General features: G+C 40.4%; 1 protein-coding gene across 1 annotated transcript in view; it reads left to right on the forward strand.

Moving 5' to 3' along the window:
• Positions 1-2,022: 2,022 nt before the first annotated feature.
• Positions 2,023-16,426, forward strand: part of LOC307267380 (testican-2) — a gene marked incomplete at its 5' end in the record, with an annotated part of 37,657 nt that continues 23,253 nt past the window's right edge. The window contains one exon of the mRNA XM_080049694.1: positions 2,023-2,205. Within this exon, the coding sequence (XP_079905820.1) occupies positions 2,023-2,205 (183 nt within the window). The remainder of the gene's footprint in view (positions 2,206-16,426) is intronic.

Here is a 16,426-nt window from a genome sequence, read left to right on the forward strand (position 1 = left end):
ATATCAAAGGAATCCTCGAGGCAACCAGCAGTTGTGTATGTGTTTATCTATCTGCATGTACAATATTTGGTTTCTTGTGTTTATGATTTGTCCATGCAAGTGTCTGCATTGCAGCTTGAAATAATATTTTCAAAGATTTGAGGCAAGTAGTGTGTTACCAATGTCATACAAAAGGTCCAAGCTATTTCTTTGCCAATGTAATTGAAATGAGCAACACATAACAAGGGCCTTAAAGGAATTGTTTGGCAATTTGGGAAATACCCTTTTGGGCTTGCTGTCAGAGAATTGGATGAGAAGATTTTTTTAATTACATACCAAAAATATAAGGGTAAAAAAAAACTCAATTTGCTGTTTCATTTATTTCTTTGCTGGGAGCAGTAGTCAGGAAACTAGCGTAGATTTTATTGAGTTACTCCTCTCAGCCAAGAAATAGAACAGCACATAACCCCCACACAACACCAAATAATGATTTATTAATTAACTCTAGAGCTGCTGGTGGGCAGATGTTTACAGTATTTGTGCTAAGCTAAGCTAAGCCGCTGTTGCTTCATATTTACTATAGCCTACAGGCATGAGAGCGGCATCAATCTTTGCATCTAACTCTCTGCCATAAAGCAAATAAGCACATTTCCCAAAATGTCCTCTAAGGAGGTTCCTGTTTTTACTGTCCACAGTAAATCTGAGGGCATGTTTTTAAGAGGGTTCCTGTGTCAAGATCCAAGTTTTCCCTTTTTGTGTGGTTTTCTTTTGGCTATATTAACAACAGAAAAACAATATTTTTTTAACCTCAAAAAACAAGATACAAGAAAAATTGTTTGCTGGATTTGATGATGCACTCGTAACAGGGATGTTGTAGTAACAAAACTACAAGAAATGTGGTTGTCCTTGCATTTGAATACTGAATCAGCACAGGCTGCATAAAACACAGTTTTTCCAAAATAAGCAATGTAAAAAAGCATCTAATTGATCAAGTTTAGACCACAGACCCATGATAAAGGTGTATTGTTCAAGATGTAGGCCTGTAGACATCATACAGGCAGTGCTGATATGACTCAGTAACACATTCTCTGCCTGTCCTGCTAATGGACAAATTAAGAATAATCTAATTTTACCCAGAATACACCTGGGAGTCACTCAGTAGCCCTCAGCAATCTGTGCAGCCCAGTTTTAGCACCACTGCCTTATATCACCTCTATTTCCCATTTCTTCTAACTTTATCGTTGAACTGAGTCCTTTATGTCAGTGTCTGTCTCTGCTTTTAATAGATAGGGATACATAACATACCGACGGCTTTCTTTAAAGGTAGAGTCAGCGATTCTGGAGAACGCTTGTTGTCAAAAATAAATCTGTGAATACCTCCTCACATTCTGCTACCTGTCCATATTGTAGGCTATATGTGTGGAAAATCAAGAGTTCATACACAGCTTAGGCTCTGTAAACTGGTATGTGAACAAAGGGTATATCAACAAAGGGGGCCCACCATCTATAGCAAAATAGCCTACCTGTGTACAGACTACAGAGCCTATAGGCTGTCTAATAACACAATATACAGCCGCACATATATGCTACAGACAGGTAGCGGATCGTGAGAAGATATTCACTGATATTGACAAAAAGTGATTTTAACAACAAGCATTCTGCATAATCGCTGACTCCACCTTTAATGTGATAAGTAGGTTTAAACTTGATTGATCATTGGTGCAGAGGTAAACTTCTGTTCCAGATTGGTTTTCAGCATTGCATGGCCTACTGAAAGTATAAATACACTAAGATAAGGAAACCAAGTAAGCAGAAATAAATTATTATTGCAGGATATGATAGGTCCTCTCTCTCTCTCTCTCTCTCTCTCTCTCTCTCTCTCTCTCTCTCTCTCTCTCTCTCTCTCTCTCTCTCTCCTTTCAGTCAGTTGAAGCAGCAGCAGCAGTTTTCTTGTATGTGGAGCATTGGCAATAGTACAGCAGTAGCTATAGCAGCAGGAGGAGATACATACCCGGACCAAACTGCCTGAGCATCATTGCCATCATGGTGGTTGTTCGAATCGTCGCGTGCCTGTGCCTGCTGGCGGGCTTCTCGCTGCAGGTGGACGTCGAGAAAAGTGGGAAAGAGGCGCCAGGGAAAGCCGGGAATTTCATGGAAGACGACCAATGGCTGTCAACCATCTCCCAGTACAGCCGTAAGATCAAACACTGGAATCGCTTCCGAGACGTGAGTGGTCCCGTATTTAGTCTTATAAAAGCGCGTTGTCGCACCTTATCTTTGCGGTGCATGAGATGCTGCTGTCTCCGGAGGGGTGTTTCTTTTCTTTTCTTATTTTCCTCGGGTGATTTTGCTCTCAATTAACTCTGGAATGCACACGCGCGCAATAGTGCTACAGTTTGTGCTAAATAAATAGTTTGAAAGATTTCAATATCAGACAGGGTGATGTGTCCAAAAGATCATAGGTACGAGTAAATGCACGCAAGTTCTTCTGCCTCATGAAATGTCAAGGGGCTTTTATATCTTCGTCGTGATTTCAATATGGCATGCCAAACAGGCTAATTTATGGTTGGATTGACACTTTTATCTATGGACTTTCTTATATGGGAAGGAATTAACTACATTTTATAGAAAATGTACTGCATAATGTATAAGCCCAAGTATATAAAGCCCCATTTTCCAAGCTCCTTTATGTGTATCTGTGGGGTGGGTTTTTTATGTTTTTTATGTTTTGTGTGTTCTTTTTATGGACCTTGAGTCTGACAATAAAGATGATGATGATGATGATGATGATGATGATGATGATGTAACTTTGACAATCCGCACAGTGCTATTCACTCATCAATATCCATTGATCATGCCATAGCCTATAGCACTTGTAGGCTTCACAGTTTTGATGCTTTCAGGTTTAAAAAGTAACAGCACAGATACAATCATTTAAATGCAAGATATCAAGTGTAAGGGAACACACATGGCTTATTCCTATGTGGATCTGTCGCCCAGACTATATTTCTGGGCTGTAAAAGGACAGCTTTTGTTTATTCTGCTCAGCCATGCCATGGCAGGAGGACTTATTACCCGAGCAGAGATAGACAAGAAATCAATGTATGACGTCACAAACAGTATAGATGTCCTACTGACACTAATCTAGTAATATTGACGTGTTGGAGCTGAAACAAATATTAGTTGATTGAAGGAAAATTAACTGGCTATACTTTTCTTCAAGTGTATTCTTCTAAAATGTAAATATTGCTGCTTTTCTTTGTCATATCTGATCGATGACCTCGATATTTCTTTTCATATTTTGAAGATATAACCTTTGGCTGTGACAATTAAAGGAAGAGTGTAGGCCTACTTTTTTTGAATTTAGAATTTTTTTTTTTTTTTACATTTCATTGATTAAAAGATGAAGCGACAATATGATCATCATTGATTTATATATATATATATATATATATATATATATATATATATATATATATTAGAGGTGGGCATAGATTAATTTTTTTAATCTAGATTAATCTAGATTAATTTTGGAATTAATCTAGATTAATCTAGATTAAAATGGCTCATTTGAATTCATTCATAATATGTGTGTGCTCCTAAATAATGACTCAAAGTAAGTCTTTGATAACGTGTTTCTCAAGCCAGGTGGCGCATCAGACCAGGGGCTCATCTCCTGTTTCCAACATGCATCACAAACTGCTTGAGGAAGCTGTTCTACTATGATAATTGGTGATGAAAATAAATAATGTTCAACAAGATGTTACTTAGTAACGCGTTACCGGCATCGGACCTCTTTTTTCAGTAACAAGTAATCTAACACGTTACTATCTCCAAACCAGTAATCAGATTAAAGTTACTCATCAAAGTCACTGTGCGTTACTTTTTCTGTAATTTTCCTTAGTGAAACATTTTACATAACTGCACAAATGACTGCGATTGCGATTTTATGTAAATAAATGTGCACGCATGTGTCTCTAAACGCTCCAACTGCTCCAACCGCTCCTCTCGTCTTTTTGGTAGCGCCCCTCGTCTCTGTCATGCAGCGTGTGTGTGTGTGTGCCTGTGCCTGTGTCTGTGTCTGTGTGTGTGTGTGTGTGTGCAGCAGCATTACGGCCGAACTGTGGCGCAAAACAAAGTTTCCCCCCCGATGAAATATAGCGTCTGCTATGGGGATATTTAGGATTCGGGTACGGTGACGTTGACGTTGAAGAGATAGAAGTGTTTAAAACTTGGAAACTTATAGTCACGTGGCGACCGGTGTCCACACACACCCACCCTGCGTTCCAATACCCGATTGTGTCGTGGGAAAGTGATGGAGAGAGAGAGCGGCGGGTGTGTGAGAGAATAAAGGCTCCTCAAGTGTCAACAACGGCCCCCGGCTATTAGTATCTCCCCTGAGCCGAACAGGAGGTGGAATAAGAGATTAACGGCGACATTTTTTTTATCGCCGATAAGACTTTTGCGTTAACGAAGCACGTTAACGCCGATAACGGCCCACCACTAATATATATACATATATATATATATATATATATAAATCAATCATATTAACCCTGATATTAAGCCTAATCTTTGAGTAACACATTGTTTGAATCCCATTATGCTGATCAAATCTACAACATACAATGGCATTTTGTGAAGTTCAGCCAACCTCTCTGCCCAATGGACTTGTTCCTGGAAGGTGATATTGATCACTGTTTCGTGATCTATTACCGTACATTACTGTATACAGACTATATATTGGGACACATTTACAGTACATCAAATGTCCATACGCCAATACAGGTGAGAAATGTGTCTTTTATGCCATCAAATCTTAAGGATGTTTTTGCTGACTATCTGTCATCTCTTTACTGTTGGTGGGTTAAGGTGGTCATTTTGTTTTAACCATTACGGTTTTGGTGCACCAAATGATGATGGCTGGATGTACACTAGCATGTTATGCTGGCGCTAATGTATTGTTGTAGGCCTATGTGAGCTTGTGTGAAGCATTTAAGCTCATGTGTTTCAAATTAAAGTTGAGTTTGATCCACCTTTTTCCCACCACAAAGTCGATACCTCAACTCAGGGTATTTGCCCATCATACCAGCCAGTGCTTCTTGTGTCAAGTTTTTAGGTTTCTTGATATGAGACCAGGGAATGGCATTAACAAGTGAGTGGGCGTCTCGCTGACTGAATGAATGTAACTTATATTGACATAGAAACGTTTAAAAAAGTGTTAAACATGAGTCACACCATGGCCTCTACCTGATCCTAAGGCCAGTATTGATGCTGATACTATAATATACACCTTGCTTTAATCTCATTATGTAGGCCTACAGCATACATCCGTATCACATAACCCCCAGTCTTGTCCAAAATACTATTATCTGGTTGTTGCCTACCATCAGGACAAACATACTGTATCAGAGGTGAGGAAAGGACTCAAGTGCACATGCATTAGTGTGTACTCTGCGATGGGGATATAGTGAGCATGGAGAGAGGTCAGGAGGTCATGGTGTTGAGTTGTGTGCCACATTGGTAGAGTGTTGGTGACACCTCTCTGGCATGACAGAAAACATGGCATGAATCAGGATGTGAGGGTTCTCTGAGGAGGAGTCGGTTGGCAACGGCTCAGTTCCAAGCCTCTGCCTTGACAACCGGACAAGCTTTTTGATCTTATTACTGAGATATACAACATCAGAAAGACTGTCTTATCAATGTCAGACAGACAGTAGCTGTTTTAATGTGGGGCCGGGCTTGATGGGATGCAGTAATGTCTGTGTCCCACTGACTTGGACCTCCGAGGGACCCAGATTAAAGCATGTCCGATCATTTGAAATTGCAAATTTGTGCTCTCATGCATATTATCTTTTCACCTGTCTTGTATCAGAGTTTGCAAGAGAGAGAGAGAGAGAGAGAGGGGATGAACAGGGAGGGATATTCTGGGTATGTACACCAATGCTGTTTCTAGAAGCTAGGGTTTTATTGTTGTTGGAATCGGAAACATTGTTTAATTCCAGACTTCGAAAAAAGGCATTGCATGTTACTAGGTGGTGACGTGGTGACATAAGTAGTGGTATTGGTGGGATGAAAATATCTGTAAAGGCCTCAACTAAAAGATTAGATCAATTGATAAGTTTATAAAATGAAAATTTGCTTTTTTTCTGTTGCAACCGTTGGTTGCAAACAAAAATATATTTTGAATTCACCATTATATAAAACTGGTTAAAGCAACACATCCTCTCATTGCAGAAACTAAAACAGATGTTTGACTTTTTTGCTTGTCAATTGACTTGAAATTATTAATCGATTAGATTATGAATTCTAAATGACTGTATATTCATTGATTGTCAAAAAGATTAATCAACTGACTAATCAATAAATTAAGAAATCACTTCAAGGCTGACTGTCTCAGAAATATATCCCCCTTCTCTGACTTTCTCTTTGTTTTCTTGTTCTGCAATTTTGAATCCCTGTGGATTAATTATAGGCTTTTTCCGCAACCGATCATTAGAAAAAGTTTCTCAAAGTGAAGACAAATCTGTTGATCAGCTTCATTAAAAAGTAATTAATCTGCTGAGATTTTAAGTTAAACCATAACATTTGAAAAAATAAACAGTTGGGAGGTGTTGTGAAATAAATGCAGTTATTTGTTGATGCTGTTGTTGATGCTCTTTTTAGAGAGTTAAGGCTACACATGACACAGAGTAGCCTACAGTCGCATGCGCTAAATATTAGGGGTGGGAAAAATAATCGATTTTCCGATTAATCGCGATTCTCTCTCGAACGATTCCGAATCGATTCATAAAAGTTAATAATCGATTTATTAAAATAAATATATATATATATTTTTGTTTAACTAGTATTTAATATTAGTATTTCCTGCGCCACTGCGCATGCACACCACACAAGTGCGAGTTGTTAAATGTGGCGATAAAAGGGCAGAGAGCAGCAAACCCATATGACCTGCACTGGCTTTGTGTCTGTTTACGTTTTTGTATGAGAGCTGAATTCCAAGCCAAACTTTTTGCACAATGTGTTGAAATGACATAGAAAATAATAGAATAGAAATCCTATAGAAACATGATTAACAAGAGTAGAAAGAAAATTAAACTGAATCGGTTTAGTTTTTACATACTTCCATATTGTGTTGAAATGCAAGCTGCATTGATGCACTGGTCATAGAAAGTCATATTTGTGACAAGAAAAGCTTTTTCTCTAATATAATATTAGAGAAGGTAAGTCATCTGTTGATTGTATTTAATGATCATCACAAAAGTAGGAAGTGATTAGCAAACTCAGATGTGTATATAAATTTATTTTTGAAAATCACACATAGGTATGTACGTAAAAAAAAATTGCATCGAGATGCATTGAGAATCAATTTTGAATCGAATCGTTGACCTCGGAATCGGAATTGAATCGAATCGAATCGAATCGAATCGTGAGGTGCCAAGAGATTCCCACCCCTACTAAATACTATACAAAAGCTGTACGTTTTTTGTTCTTTGTTTTGTTAAATAGTTTCAGTTTAATTATCTTGATAATAATAAAAAAAAACATTTTGGCAAATATGCTTTCATGCCAATACTTCATGAGAAGTTCGACACACCTAGCAGGTGATTAGCCTATGACTGGAAGAATGGGAAAGGAGCTAAACATGGCTAGGTCCAAAGTAAAAGAAATACACTTACCAGCTAAAGCTTATTTATTAACACCTATACAATATAAACACCAAGTTGTGGTTTTTACAAGTTGTGGTTTTTCTTGGTGACTAGCTAAGCTAGCCACCCCCAGGCAGTGCTAGCTAGCTATATAGGCTAGGCTACAGTAAGACCTACTTTGCATAACATCTTAAGTGGTTGTTTTGATTTAGTTAACTGTCACTCAAGCTTGTTTAGTGAATCTTGTGATTATATAGGGAGAAAGACAGCTGTCTCTCCTCAGATAGAACTACAGTATATTCTCTGCTGTGCGGGGAAGTGTTACAGATACACCATCTGTAAATGTGAAAGGTTCCCATTTGTTTACAAGCTGCAAACAGGTGGTGGGAAAACAGCAAGCGGAAATATGAATAATGCGTTGTCTAAATAAAAACAAGGGTAAAATACATATTTTTTAGGACAGCGATGGCGGGTTTGATTGATATGACTGGTGTTTAAATTGGACCAGTGTGCGTCTGATTACCCAGCAACGGAGACATAATGAGGAAATGTTGAAAGGAAGAACAATGAGACCAACAGCTGCAGAGGCAGGAGGTGTCTGGGATAATCCAGCAGCAGGTTACAGCGTGTTATACAAGCTCCTTTATGACTGAAGCTGTAATCATAACACTGCACATTTTAAAGACATCAAATCTCCCGATGAAAAATTCATTCCTGCTCACCCACATTCAACTTTGCGCACTAGGCTGTAGGCCAACAGGTAGCTGATGATTGCATCTTCCTAAAAACAACTTATCAGTGGAAAAAACAACAACTTTAATGTATTTATCTAAACACAAGTTCCACTTTGCATTTCTGGTTCATTTGGCTCAGGCCACCGCTCATGTGAACAATACTGTGCTGTTCATTCACAGCCAGATTCTCCTCTGAGCAGCGCAAAGAGGGGAACTCATTAAGGAGCCCTGCAGCCTTTCAGCCAATCGCGCGGGGTTGTTTGGAGGTTTGCACCTGCTCGGCTGCCAGCGACAGTTTTTAATGAGGAGAAAGCTGCTGTATCTTTTTCTCAGGTAAATTGCTTCTTGGCTTCCCTTTGTGTTGTTATTGTTGGTAGGATAAGCACAAAGTGAGACAAACATATCATTAGCCGTGATGGGTGCTAAAGAATTTGTTCGATTTGGGAGGGTGATAAATGTTATAATTATATAACCATCAGTGGTATGAAAATTTACCCAAGCCTCTTGGGGATGTGCAAATCTACATCTTTAATTTTCATAAAGGGATATATGAAGAAAGGGAGAAAGAGAAAACAATAGTAGACTTTTACACTGTACATGTCCTGTGTATAATGATTATTTTCATCATTGATCATTGTTTCAATAAAAAAAAAAAAAAAAAAGTGTTAACAAGACTAAGAGCCTATATCCATTCTAGCAGCTATGTGAGGTTAGACCCAGCCGTGCGTTGAGACCTTTGTTGCCTAAACAATTTCTTTTGATTGACTAAAAGACCATTTGTGTTAGCAACAGTGACAGTAACAAGCACTTTAAATTGCAACACATATGTAAGGACAGCAGGCAGGTTGGATGAACTGACCGATCTCTAATCAGCAACATGATTCTTTTGATTCAGCTTCATTTATCTATGGACCGCGGAGTCATTATTAATCTGTGCTGCTGTGAACAAGGTGAAGTCGATGGCCCGGTCACTGATCCTACATCAACACTGCAGAGAACTCTTTGATAAATGGGAAACCAGGGTGCAGTCTGTTTTTGTGTTGTTCTTTTGCTGAACATAATGCTGTTGCATCCTAAGCAACACACTGAGCTCCTTTATTTTGCTCAAAGCTGTGGATTTTTTTCTGCTCCTGTCATCAACCCACGGCCATTCAGCCTTTATAACAGCCATTGTAATTACGGATATGAAAAATGAAGAAAAATTAGAGCGAGAGGACAGTATGCAATTGTAGAAAATATGATAATGAGGCCTATTTCCAATTAAAAGAGAATGGCAGTGCGGGGGTTGGAAAATTAAGACGTGGGAGGAAGCATAACAGTTAAATGAGCCTAACAGTTATCTGTATTTCCTGTGCTGTGTGTGTGTGTGTGTGTGTGTGTGTGTGTGTGTGTGTGTGTGTGTGTGTGTGTGTGTGTGTGTGTGTGTGTGAATCTGAAGATCACAACACAAAGTCGACTGTCTGTGGAAATCCTCGCTCGCTGCACTAATGAGATCAAAATGGCAGAAGTGACAGGAATTTATACTTTTTTTGTGTGCTCCTTGTCGTTACCATGCATGTTTTATGTCTTTTACTGGAGGGGAATGTCATGGAAGTGGGGGGTGTGTGCTGCGAGTGTGTGTTTGGATTGCTCAGATACAATTCACGGTGGAAACGGAGAAGAAAGGAGATTCTGTTGGCTTCCAAGCACAGACGTGGGTGACTGCTAATTGGGTGGAGAGGCTGTTTTGTGTGTAGTTGCCCCTGTGGAAAAGCGCCACTCGCCGGGAAAAGCAATTTATGCCTTGCGAAAAAAAGAAATTAAAAGGCAAAGGAGACATTGACAGAAGCTCAATGCAAACCAAGCAATGCACGGTTTTTTCATAAGCAAAACCATCTTTCCACAGTTTTTCCTAATTTATAAAATCCCTTTTTGTTTTTGTTTTTCTATGTCTTTAAGTACGAGGAAGCTTCTTGTTGCGAACAGGACAGTATAGCTATACAGATGAATGTGTTTCATAATGGAGCTCGGTTGCAGAATCCATGTATCAACACCACCAACCAAAGATGACCTAAAATTTCGATCTTCACTAACCGTTAACTTCTCTGTGAGTTGCTCCAATGGCGGGCTGAATAATTAGCCATTCCAAGGTTCCTTTTCTTCTGGCTCTATTGTTCATGCATTATTTATAGTGGCATCTGCCTGAGAGTTGTCTCTGTACTGGTGGAGCTCCTCTATGCCTTCCTGCAGGCAGAGCAATAAATGCTGCCACTCTTGCTTGCGTGTCCGTCTACATTGGAGCCTGGAATAGTGGCAAAAACCCAACACTCTAATCAATGATCAAGCTTTGTAACAGGCGAAGAGTTATACCATTGCTTACAGTGTGTCGATAATTGGATTTGATAGATTGTTGGCTTTTTATAGTTTACCGGATTCTCTTTTATTTCTGGCGTCGTGGTTGCTATGGCTTCCCGTGGTCCATAAATACACAAATGTTATATTAGACAAGAAGTAAATAATCAAGACTTTTACAGATGTATCTAAGAGCATTAAAGTAAACAAACTAAACCACTGGAAGCTACTAAGACACGGCCATGCTTTGAGCTGAATGCTAACCTCAGTATGCTAACACGTCCACAATGGCAATAAAATGCAATATATATATCACACCGGACACAAGGAGCTTGGTGATAAGAGACCCATCTGTATTTATTTTCCCTCGGAAATTCATCTGCCGCGTGACAACAATGACATCACTATCCGTTTATCTGCAATGACCTTTATTGTTATCGCTCGCAGACACCAGGCATGGACCTCAGTTTATCCTTCACTGGGTAAACACTTTAGAGCAGGCCTCACCTGCCCAAATTACTCTCCAGCAAAGGATGCAGTCAGGGGACTCGCTGTTTGAGTGGAAATGATTAAACTTGCAAACATAGCCATGCATATGTTTGCCAGGTGGAAATATATTTAGGCTGCAGAAAAGTGCTGTACTGAATATATAATATAGATAAACTGTACAACTGGAAGGAGCTGCTCAACTCAACATATGGTTTGAGCAAACACAGCCATGTTGCTAAGGTGTAATAATGCAAGGTGGTCAGGTTCAACCTGGCATTGATATATTTTCTGCTTGAGGCCACAAATCACTCAGTGTTGAAATGGCAGGGTAAGTGCTGTACAATTAGGCCAGGTGGCTAAAGAAAAACTTGAGGACATGCTCTTGCCTTGGGGTGGAATCAGCCTCTTCTGTTTGTTTGATTTGAAAATTGTGTGAGAAGGTTGCCAGTTAGTCTTCTTCTTGGCCTAACTATCCCAGAGCTGAGCCCACTGTCTCTGTAATATCTGTATACTAGCGTGAGGGAGGTGTCAAGGACATGCTCGGGAAGGATCTGAACTGTGATCCTGTTTGTGTACAAGCTGTGTTTAGTATGTGTGGCATGTGGCGACGGGTGTATGTGTGTGCAGGAGAGAGACTGTTAATTTGCAGAGTTGGCGGGGTAATGGGACACACACACACACACACACACACTACAAAGTCATATTGGAATGACCTTAATCAAGCATATCATATAGAAAGAGATGACGTGCAGAGTTAAAGCGCTAATAGCTTTTTTTCTTCACAGTTGAAAGAACCCAGATTCTCATTTATGTGTGATGTAGTAGTCCCTTCTTAAAGCCATAACGTGACATCTCAATGTGGCTCCCTGTTTTGACTGTAATATCCCACAGAGATTACCATTATCGGCAGCCACAACCCAATTTGTTCTCATTGCCATGGCACTTGGACAGGGGGGAGGAATTAAATGTAATCAGCCTGCTAGCATATTTAACTTAGCTACCCCTTGTGAGCTGTCTAATATAGATCCCTCTGGCATTTCAACTGTGTTGGTAATCATTATCTTCTCTTAACCATGCTGTTGGCTTCTAAACTCATGTGTTTTGACAGTTGCAAAAGAGCTCCGTGGCATCAATGGACTTGTCATTAGAGTCCTATTAATTCAAACAGCAGGTGTAGCTGTTAAACTTTTGGAAACAGTCAATACAATAATGATCATAGGCACCGATAGAAGGTTCTAAAATGATATTTTTAATCAAGGTTTTTCTGGTACACGACAGCGCATGGTTGAATGGTTACACAGCTGCTCAGTACAGCAATTATCTGAACTTTTTGGCTTTCTTACACTGTCTGTGACTTTCATCCCCAAACCCATTGGCTTCTACTGAAGACAGATCACAATAATTTCATCTTTAAAAAAAAGGTTTGTTAATTTCCAAAAACAGCCGGGCCCTGCAGTTTATGTAAAATGTTTTTCAAAAAGGAGGAACCTTAGCATTTGTTGGGGACTATTTTCAGCAGTGGATTAATACACATTTGGTGTGCTAATCAGGAGCAGGGCAGTGTGTTTTGGCTTTGTTTCAGACTTCTTCATGGCTGCCCATATATTTGATTTAAACTGGTCTGGTGTTGTGCCTACTGACCAATGAGAACTTTTGTGGTCGGGAGAAAAGAATGTACACGTTATCGTCCTGCATAGCTACAGAAATAGTGACAGAAAAACAGACACAATCATGGATGAGAAGTACACAGCTCTGGGGGTTGTTGTAAGCCAATTTACAGAAAAAACAACCATTAACGTGCCACTAGTTTTTGTCGGTCAGACATAATGTTCATTGAGAATGACCTTGGCAAAACAGGGTAGTAATTCTTTCTCCCCTCCCTCGGCTACATCTAAACGTTGCATAACCTTGTTTGAAACAGTGAAAACAAAACAGTGAAAACATAGTGTAAGGACATGATGCATTTTGTCCACATGATATAATGGGTTGCTTCATTATGGGTAATGCTTTTTGTTATTAGCCTCTACTAAGGCTACCAAAAACTATGGTGATAAATGTACATCTAGATAGATGTAGATAAGATCCAAAAACATATTATCCTTTCTTGCCGAGTTTTCCATAGATCAATTTAAGAATCATAGAAAGAAGCAGTCTTGAATCTGCACCAAAAAAAAAAGAGTCCGTCCCTGGGCCTTTCAAAATCAATCACGGCTCTTTAATAACCAGTTTGTGAAGATAGCTTGTATTTTCAAGCAGTAAAACCGGCAAGGCTTCTTTTTTTCCCCCCCTGGGCACCAAAGTCAGTTTGTTAGAGTCTATTGGAGTGGAATTTATTTTCTTAACATCCACCAGATTCTATATTGATTCGAGCTTCCTGCGGTAGACAGGTACGCCAAATACCAAACGAGGTCATCTCTTTGCGTATGCTGATAACTTTTTGTGTTTGCAGCTCAATACTGATGAGACTATAGCTGTATACAGAGTGAAAAATAGCACAATGGCATATCAGGTATTTTTGTTTTCTGTTGAGCCACATGCTTCAGCTCGTCTCATTATGTTACATCTTTTTCTTCCCCGCTACTATTGTATGCAGAAGCAGCACGGCTCAGCAAAGTAAAGAGGGCCCTGTATAAGCTGCAAACTCCCTGGGGCATTTGTGTGGAGCTCAACCAAAGCCTTGCCTCTTCTCTTTCTGCCTTTTCTTGTTTTGCAAATAGGGGAGTGGATTGGGAAAGGGGATGGGGGGGGGGGGGGTAAGATGCTGCTGCAGAGGCTCTGTGGTTCTGCTTGGCTCAGCAGCGGGGTCCAACAGAATCCAATTTTTCTTCTGCATCCACAACAACATACTCCTCTCCAATTACTGCATCTCTCGGAGAATGTCATGCCAGGACTCAACTACTGAGACTGCCACAGCCAAGTGAGCTCGGCCCAGTGTTTGATGTGTCACTTTGACTTTGGAGACCCCATCTCAAGGGCTCCCAAGTATGGATAGGTTCATTTTATGTGATGTAACTTCATGCAATGCGGTCTTATTAGCCAGAGGCAGCGGCTCAGAAGGTCTTAATAGCTTTTAGACTCTAGGTTTCAGTCTGAGGTTAACACATAAACCAGCCTGTGACTTGATAGAAAATGTCATTGCCAGTGAGTCAAATCATCAGCATTCTTATTATAGGCAAGAGCCAAACTCCCCCAGTCAACCTGATTATTTCGGTATTTTCAGCAGCAAGTGCAAATGTCTCAGATGGATGCACGCCTGGCAGTTGGCTATACTGTACTCGGTGGCTTCGGACAGAGAGACGTGTCCTTCAGTGGGCAGATATGGCTGCAGATTGTGCTCTACTGCATTGCAGGCAGGCGTCTTACCTTGTGAAACAACATGTGTCCTTCGCCTGCAGGCCCCCCGAGCTCTCCGGCTCAGACGATCAATTTGATCCAGCTCTGTGTTGCTGGGCTGCGACTTAATCCCATAATGCTCCAGTGTTTTGTTGCAATCGAGACACCCTATTGTTCTCTGTGGGTTTCTTAATTTATCTCTAGAGCGTGATGAAAAAATCTCAAACGTCCTGTAATCACCTTAAAAAGTCTGTAATACCATCAACCGTCATGTCGGCATCTGTCAGAGGTGTAGCTAAACAAATCTTCTACCTGACACGGTAAAGAAAGCTTAAACCAAGGAATTGTTTCTTTGCTTAGGCGTGTAGGCACAGTAGCTACTGTATGTGGAATTGAATGTGTCCTCAGCTGTGATTTCTACCTTGTGTTCAAGTGAAAAAAATGCAATATTTCGCCACTGTAAAATCAGGCCAAAAGGACGCATGCACTGCACAGCATCGTTTTGGAACACTGTAATGCATTTATAAGTGGTCCAATCTGTGGGTGGGTCTGCGCCATTAGTGTCTCTCCCATTTCTGAGTCGTTCTCTCAAAGACGGCAGGGGGAACAAACAGAGCGAGACATTACCTCTACCACTCAGGGCCCAAGCGTGCTGAAACGGGGCGCCGTAATGACATGGCAAAGGGCGAGATGCACTCCCCGCTGCTCCCCCGGTAACTACAGAGGGTTGGAATGTAGATTCACGACAGCCTTCGCCTCTGTGCCCTTTTTCGAAGCGATTTAAAGTATGGTAGGGAGACGAAGCTAATCCGGATACATTAATCTGGCCAAGCACATTATTCTGAGCGAGTGACAGACGGAGGAATGATGAGCTGACAATGTCCAGCCAGTCATGATAGGCACACACACCTGAGTGAACTAACGGGGATGACACAGCCCCGCAGAAAGCCTATCACAAGGTTTCAATTCGTTACAGACATGACCGGGATCCCGAGTCTATCCCTTGTGTGTATCCCAGTCACTGCCAGAGGAAAACAACTTCATGAAAACTGGATAAACGACAACCTGGAGGAGGACATTCCAAATGTCCAGATCATGATTTAACCTTCAACTCACATCCTGCAGCTCAAGTGATGTATTCACTGAAAAATATCATCCTCAGAATATCAATAAGGAATATTGCAGGGGGATGAAGCTCACAGTTATTGCCCTGGAGGGAGGGCTTTCATCTGGAAAAAAGCAGGGCTTCTGAGCTAAAACTCTTCAAATGTGCGTGTCAGATAGAGTTCAGCAGTATGGGGATTTTGATGACTCTTTCTGTCGGGACTCTTCAGAAGTCTGTCTACACGTCTGCATCTGGATCCATAATGGTATCATCATAAATAATGTTATAGATTAACCTGCTGATTGCAGCCAGGATTCATTTGAAAAACAAACGATTCAGCAGAAATGTACAACAAGCCTATGTCATTAATGGCAACATACTGGTGCTATTGGATTGGATCCAGATTTTAAAAAATTAAGCAGGTGATCGTCCAACGGCCTACCTTTTCACCAGATTTAACTAGCAATCTGATGACATGGTTTACAAAGGAATATGTTTGAGTTTTGGGATGTAGCCTGCACTCACTCACTTGAAAAGAAATGAAACATTCTCATGTCTTTACGCTAATATGAGCCTGCTGACAAAAAAAAGTGGAGAAAGGCTAACTTGGCTCCATGCATCAAAACATCAAAAAATCTGCCTGCCAACAACTCTCAAAGAAGCTCACTAATTAACATGTTAAATCGTGTTAGTTTAATCCGTGCAAAAACAAGTGAAGTGTAAAAATGACAATTTGTCTTTGGGTAGAGCTTGGCTAACTGCCCTTCTGTATATTACTTTGTGCTAAGCTAAGCTAACCAGCATTA

The sequence above is a fragment of the Ammodytes marinus genome (assembly GCF_949987685.1).
Source record: "Ammodytes marinus genome assembly, chromosome: 20".
In the NCBI taxonomy this organism is placed as follows: domain Eukaryota; kingdom Metazoa; phylum Chordata; class Actinopteri; order Uranoscopiformes; family Ammodytidae; genus Ammodytes; species Ammodytes marinus.